Below are 7304 nucleotides of genomic sequence, written 5' to 3'. Positions count from 1 at the left end.
CCGAGTCCCCATTGAGAGTCTCTGCATTATCCTGTTCTCTCATGCATTCATCTTATGTGGACGAGCAGCCTTGCTGGGGGACTTGAATTAATTAGTGTTATTGTCAAGCTGCAATATTCAAGAAACCACAGATTTAGAAAGGCCAACTTCTCTTTCAGTGGCTGAAAGGGTCATCTCTTTAGCCTTCATCTGAACAACCTGTTGTCGCAGGCTTTCAGTCACCTTAGAGTGGCCCGCCATCTTGCAATCTCAGTGAAAATTAGAGGAAAGCTGCCAGTTAAATAGGGTTTGTCGTATAATTAAAGAAATTAGCACCAGGTGTAAGATTAACACCAATAACTTGGAGGTATCTGTAAGTGTTCTCTAATTGTGAGTTCTTTTATACTGTGCTTCACAATACAATGAATTTATGAAATATGCTTAAAAAACTGCCCTTTTACTCCTGTTAGAACAGCTTCAAATAGGACTAAGCAGTGAACTTGAAATTTAGGAAATTGTAGGTTGTCTAATTTTGATCTCCACTGTATGTATATGTGTGTGTGTGTGTGTGTGTGTGTGTGTGTGAACTGTTAATAAAATGACAAAAGCACAAACAGCACATAATAACTATAACTAAAGCTAAAATCTTCAGGCATATAGTTTCTCTGACAGGATGCTCCTCTCCACCCAGCCTTGCGGTCCTTCTTAACGTGCCAGGACTGGTGCCAGAGTGCCGGATGTGGGTGCCAGCTTAAGTGCCTCATGCCTTATTGGCTCTAATGTGTGTGTGTGTGTGTGTGTGTGCCGCAGATACAGCAGCCAGATGCATGCCGACGGCCTCATGTTGGAGCAGGAGGACAGTTTCTGGTGCCAGGCCCTGGAAGACCTGGAGACCTGCGGCCAGTCTGAGCTACTGCGCGAGATCGAGGTAAACTGCTGCGATGATGATTTAATCATCTCATGGATTAGATAGAAATGAACGAATAAGAGGAATGATGGCGTTTCTCTGAAGAAAAAGTTGATAGCTTGCACTTGCGGTGTAATGATGTCAATATCAATTATATAAGAGTCACTTGATGCATTTAACACAATCACAAATTAATTAAATATTATGTAATTAATATGTTAATGGACCCTTTTCACATTTCAAGCGTTCTCAGAAGCAGAAGTCGTCATAGTTGGGCAAACTTCTATAGTTTGGAATGGAAGGGTCCATTAAAAAAATGAAATAATAATAGTAATAATTATATTATTTATTATTTAAATTAAAAAATGATGTAATAAAGCTGAAATAAAATAATATATAAATATCAAATGAAAATCTTTAAAACATAAAACATACTAAAATTCCAGAAAAAATAAATAAAGCTAAATAGAAATATTTCAACTAAAACTAATAAAAATGGCAAAGCACATAACAAAATTGCTCAAACTTAAATTAAAATCATAACGAAAACTGAAAATATTTTAATTAAGAAAACAGACATTATTCTTTTTTTATTCATTATTCTTTTTTTATTCTTTTTGAGACTTATTTATCTCAAAATTTTAGTGTCATTTTAAATGAAGAGAATGAAGAGAAAGTGTATATAATTGTTATTATTATAATTTTTTTATTATTAATTTAACTTGAAATTATCTATTATTTGTCTTTTAATGTGTTAAATAAAACAACAATAATTAAAAAGGCACATGCACATGTTTCATAGAAAGACTCAGAAGCTCTTTGGTGCAAGAAGCAAGTTTGTGCTTTTGTGCGGTGGTTGAGCAATGCTGTTCAGTCCCAGTGAATTATGTCAGATTGTGGTAATCTGCCGTGTCCTCCACTTAAATCTTGCCTTCAAGATGAGGAATTGTGCCGTGAAAGTTGCTTTCAGCACAGTTTTTGGCCTTAGTTAAATAATTCCTGGAGTGAGTCGAGTGCTAAAACACCACAGACGGTGCATGCAAATACACACCACCATCAGCAGGCGCAGATCATTCTTGTGAATTACCTTTTTTAAAGTTGTAAATCCCAAATCACCAACCACTACAATCCTGCTACCACAACATCGGGCTCTGAATGGTGACTGATGGCTCATTTCACGCCTGATGGTTCAAAACAATGAGCTCTGTTCTTGCACAAGCAAACAAGGAGAGTTACGAAAGTATGGGGAAGTGTTTTTATCAGATGTTTGATGACACTGGCAAGCAAGGTCAGCCATGGATGACATGTTTCTTCATCGATACTTGACTTTGTCTTCTATGGAACACAAAAGGAGATGTTTTGTCCTGTGCTGGCACTGTTCTCAGTGTAATAGCAGTGAATGGGTTGCTGTCAACTCTTCTGAAGTCACACGGTAGCTTTGTGTGTGGAACATACTGAAATTGAAATATAATTTGCATTCGCGTTTGTTCAAATATGCGGTGCTTAGGCAAGTCGTTCCAGGTTTCATTTCAGTGACATCAAACGTATTTGACTCAACAGTCATTAAAGGAATTTCTGTGGAAAAGAGCAGCCAGCACATTCTTCACAATGTGTTTTTTTGTGTTGTGCAGAATAAAGTCAGTCATACAGGTTTGGAATGACATGAACACGATACAAAAAATTTTGCGTGTTACTTGCCATTTCTTTTTTAATTGATTGTGATTTACTACTAATTATTACTACCAATTTACTACAAATTTCTGAGTGAAAATAGTTTCTACACTTCTTTTTTAAGCGAAGATATGAAATGACAGTGACACAATTTGCATTAGTGTTGTTTTGGTATAATTTAGTATCATTGTAGTTTTTATTTATATTTTAAATGCATTTAATTTTTGTAGTTTCGATTTTAATTAAAAATTTTGTTAAACTTTCAGTAGTTTTTGTCATTTTTATTAGTTATTGTTTGCTAACCTATTAATAGGTTTTAATTTTTATTTCAGTTTTAGCTTATTGTTATCACTAAATGAAAATGTTAAATTTTGTATTAGCAACTAACTGAAATAAGGTAGTTTTTTTATATTTATTTTTATTTCAGTTAACATTCATTTTATTTTCATTAAATTTATTTCATTCCGAAAATGATATTAGCACATTGGAATAAAACTTAGTGACTTTGCTCATAAAAAGATCTTGGATTGTTATATTATCACCAAATGTTGGATTCAGCCTTTTTATCAATTTGTTTTCTTTCAGTTAGCACCCTTTTTTTGGAACTGGCTGATTGTAGACCTCATTAATCTGAGTTTATGCCCCTCAGTTTTTGAGTGAATATTGCCAAAATTATTCACAAATAATGCATTTTACCCTCAAAAAGCTCAGTTTAGATCAATGAGGCCTACAATCAATCAGTTCCAAAAAAAAACAAAAAACTGTGCTAACTGAAAGAAAACAAATTGCCAAAAAGATTGAATCCAAGATTTGGTGATACTACAGAATATAAGCTAAACAAGCTTAAAAGGCCAAGCATTTTTGAACAACAAATTAGGTAGGATATTCATCACAAGGTTAGGAGAGGTGCTTTGTGGTTTCTGATTAACTTCACAGAAGAATCTGTTGTAGTTGCATTCTGGAAAATAATGTATTACTGTATGTGCAAGCCAGCAGAAATCTGTAGTTATGTCATAAAGGCATAATGGATTGCAGCTTTCCAAGTAATCTGCAATTTATTGTACGCTAACTGTGTTTTAAAAGTGATTTCATGAGCGTAGATCCTATGTGTCTTGGTTTGAGTTAAATCCTATTGAATTACAGCTTCAAAGAGTCACAAATGCCTGAACTCACAATTAACACACATTTCAGTCGCAGCTCATTGGAAATAAATGGATCTGGAGCTCATTAAAGACAAATGAGGATGGGCTTCACATCCTCTGGTTAATAGGGTTTGATTAGATGAGAAAATTGCTTAATGAGAGCCCAATCAGAGGCTTCCTATTGAAACGATGTGGCCTAAAGGCCCTCTCACATGACAGGAGTTTAACACACTCGGGAACGTTGGCATGTAAAAAAAACAATAATCAATGTTTGTGGTTGTTTTCCACCCGTAGGCATCAATAATGACCGGTAGTGCCCTGAGTTTAGGTGTAGAGGGTGGAAAGGCCCACGGCGAGACAGTCAGCCAACCTCACCTCAGCCCTCTGAGAAAACCCCAGCATCTCCTGAACGAGACCAAGAACAAGAGCACGCTCCGCATGTCCGAGAAGACCTGGGAGTCACGGAGGATCAAAGAAGAGATTCAGGACATCCTGTCGCCCACACCGCTAGAGCTGCACAAGGTGGGCGGACTCCACTACATAAGTTAAACACATGTTTGAACACAAGTTCCACTTCCTTCTGAGGTTTTGGTCAGCTTGGTTGGTATTAGTAACCACTGGGAATGTAAGAACAGCATTCATCTCAGAAAATGTCCCTGGGAAAGGGCAGGGAACTACATCTTCCACCCCTCACTGATTAATACTGCTGGTGCTTTTTATGCGCTTTAGCATTACTTTTTTTTTTTCAAACTCAAAAAAGTATTTTTCCCTGAAGATATACGTCATGCAGTTCATGCAAAACCAATAAATTATGATGCACAGATCTGTCCCATCAACATAACCGTGGTTTATTTTCAAGGAAAATTGACATGTCCTGGGAGTTGCTTTGAAGATTTGTTTTTTTTGTTTGTTTTTTTTTGTTTACTTTGCTTTGATTTGCTTTGTTTTTTGCTATGCTTTGCTTTGTTTTTGTTTTGCTTTGTTTATTTCAGAGGCAAACTGACATGTCCTAGGAGTTGTTTTGAAGATTTTGTTTTGTAGTTTTGTTTGTAGTATAGTTTTTTTTTGTTGTTGTTTATTTGTTTGTTTTTTTGGCTTCATTTGTTGTTGTTGTTTTGCTTTGCTTTGCTTTTTTTATGTTTGTTTGTTTGTTTTGTTTTGTTTTGTTTAGAAGATACAGTTTTTTTATTTAGAACATACAGTTTTGGAAAATCATCTTTAAAATGAGATTAATTTACTTGAAAATAATGTTGCGTATATTAAGAATATGTTGCAGATATTAAGAATATATTATTATTATGCAGATTTGTTTCTCATTATTTTTTTTTACTGGACAACATGACAAAAAAAAAAAAAATGTAATTAAATGTAATTATTGTGACCTATTCCTTTAAGATTTCAATATCATCTGCTGAACATGTTTAGAAGAAATTAGCACATGGTTAAATTGTTCAAATAATTTTGTGTTCAACAGGTGACTGTGATGAAGGACCCAGAAAGCGATGACTTTGGATTCAGTGTATCGGACAGTTTCTTGGAAAAGGGTGTTTATGTGAACATGATCAGACCTGAGGGTCCAGCAGACCGCTCTGGACTCAAACCGTACGACAGGATCCTTCAGGTGCCCCTTCTCAGATCACCACACACTGCATGGTTTCCCAGAGCCCCCTCCCTTTCCCCAGCTATACGATCTGCCCAGCTCCGTTAAATATAAACTCACTCTGAGAGGGCCAGAATGAGGTATGAGAGCGTCAGTAGGCCTTTGACTCTGGGAGGACATGTCGAGTTAAAAAGTGATTTGACTGGATCTTTTGCGTGGCTACACAGCACTTGTGGTCAAATCTTAGAGAACGTCCTACTCTCGCTAATCTACCACACTTCACTGGCTGTGGAAATTATTAAATCTGTTTTAAGATTATACTTAACAGATGTGGTGTGTCAACCACAGATAACACACAGCAAGCAGAGTTTGTTTGCTTATGGAGGTTGAAAAAAGATGATATGGTTTAGTTGTAGGTGCTTGCTTTATGGTGTCTGGTTTTGCATGCTTGTTTTCATATTTAATAATGGGTTGAAATTTTCAGACTTAACTTGAAGTTGCATTAACGTTAGTATGATGAAAGTTATTTTACAGACTCTAAAAAAATACAATTCTGTAGAACATTTAAACCATTAAGTCAATATTTTTAGAAAAAAACAGTTTGATTAAAAATATTTTGTCATAAAATCCTCATTTGTTAATATTGTAGGTGTTTTTTTTCTGCAGTGAAATTTTGTTTTTCAAACTTATAAAAGAGTTTTTACCTTAAGATAATGTACTTCATAAAGTTTTATAAAAAAAAAAAGTTCTGACATACTCAGATCCAAAAACTGACATATCCTGGGAGTTGCTTTTTGATTAAATGCTTGTTTATTTATGTATTTGCTTATTCATTTTATTTATTTATTTATTTATTTATTTATTGCATTATTTAAGAAAACAAGTTTGATTTAAAATCTTTTGTCTAAAAAAATCACCAAATTCAGCTGATTAGCATATGCTAATTAAATGCTAACGTCAGTGTTATTTCTATACTATTATACTATTTATTAATATTTTAAATTAGCTTTCTCATTTTCAGTTTTTATTTTAATTTTAATTTTAGTCATTTTGTAATGTGCTTTTGTCATTTTTATCATTTAAAAAAATATATAATTCTTTTTAGCTTTATTTTTATTCTAGTTTTTAGTTTTAGTAATTGTGGTACTTAAACTTATTTTATTTCAGTTAGTTGCCAACATTTCTCATTTATTTATTTATTTATGTATTTATTTATTTATACTTAATGGTTTTCATGTAATATTTTTATTTTATTTTATTTTATTTCAACTTTATTGCGATTTACAATAAACTATTTTTTTTAAAGTTAACAATAACAACATGCTACTGCTAGTGATGGGAGAATTAAAAATGTAATTTGTAGACTCTTATTCTAAAAGATACTAAACAAAAGAGGCCCTTCATTAAGATGTTGTCGTTTATAATTATGTAATCAATCCTTAAATTCTTCTTACTTGAATTCTACTGAATTCGATGTCTAAATGTTTTTCCATCAGGTGAACCACGTGCGGACACGAGATTTCGACTGCTGCTTAGCTGTGCCGCTCATCACAGAGGCCGGAGACAGACTTGAGCTGGTGATTAGCCGAAACCCATTAGCACAGCCGGGTGTCGCCCAGCCCCACGACTGCCATCCACACTTCAGCCCCGTAGGCCATTCCCGCGAGCACCAGACCAACACGCTGGACCTGTGACCACTGGGTAACTCAGACTATGACCACACCAGACCATTTGTTGCAACAGACTGTCAGAAGGAGCCATGATTCACTGCGTTCATTACAAAACTCAAATGAACTAAAATATCCAGATTATAAGGAGTGATCGTGGAAACGAAACAACAAAAGATTTGAGCCAGTTTTCAGTACAAAATTTGAAAGGATCCTGAAAAGGATTTTTTTTTTTTATTAATAATTTTGGACTACTACAATGCATACACCATACATGTACTTCACTCCATCAAAACTCATTTTTCTTTTCTTTACGATGGAGCCTTGCACGTGATATG

The 7304-nt window shown here is 34.6% G+C and overlaps 1 protein-coding gene across 1 annotated transcript in view; it reads left to right on the top strand.

Annotated features, from left to right (window-relative positions):
* Window positions 1–7252, top strand: part of LOC107676350 (glutamate receptor-interacting protein 2-like) — an 8883-nt gene extending 1631 nt beyond the window's left edge. Inside the window, exons 3-6 of the mRNA XM_016470873.1 lie at window positions 790–907; window positions 3994–4221; window positions 5174–5320; window positions 6796–7252. Coding sequence (XP_016326359.1) covers window positions 790–907; window positions 3994–4221; window positions 5174–5320; window positions 6796–6993 — 691 coding nt within the window. The 3' untranslated portion in view covers window positions 6994–7252. The remainder of the gene's footprint in view (window positions 1–789; window positions 908–3993; window positions 4222–5173; window positions 5321–6795) is intronic.
* Window positions 7253–7304: the final 52 nt, after the last annotated feature.

Source organism: Sinocyclocheilus anshuiensis, unplaced genomic scaffold, assembly GCF_001515605.1.
Source record: "Sinocyclocheilus anshuiensis isolate Anshui unplaced genomic scaffold, SAMN03320099.WGS_v1.1 scaffold4015, whole genome shotgun sequence".
Lineage (NCBI taxonomy): Eukaryota > Metazoa > Chordata > Actinopteri > Cypriniformes > Cyprinidae > Sinocyclocheilus > Sinocyclocheilus anshuiensis.
The sequence above is the reverse complement of the archived record's forward strand: the minus strand, read 5'-3'. Positions and strand labels throughout refer to the sequence as shown.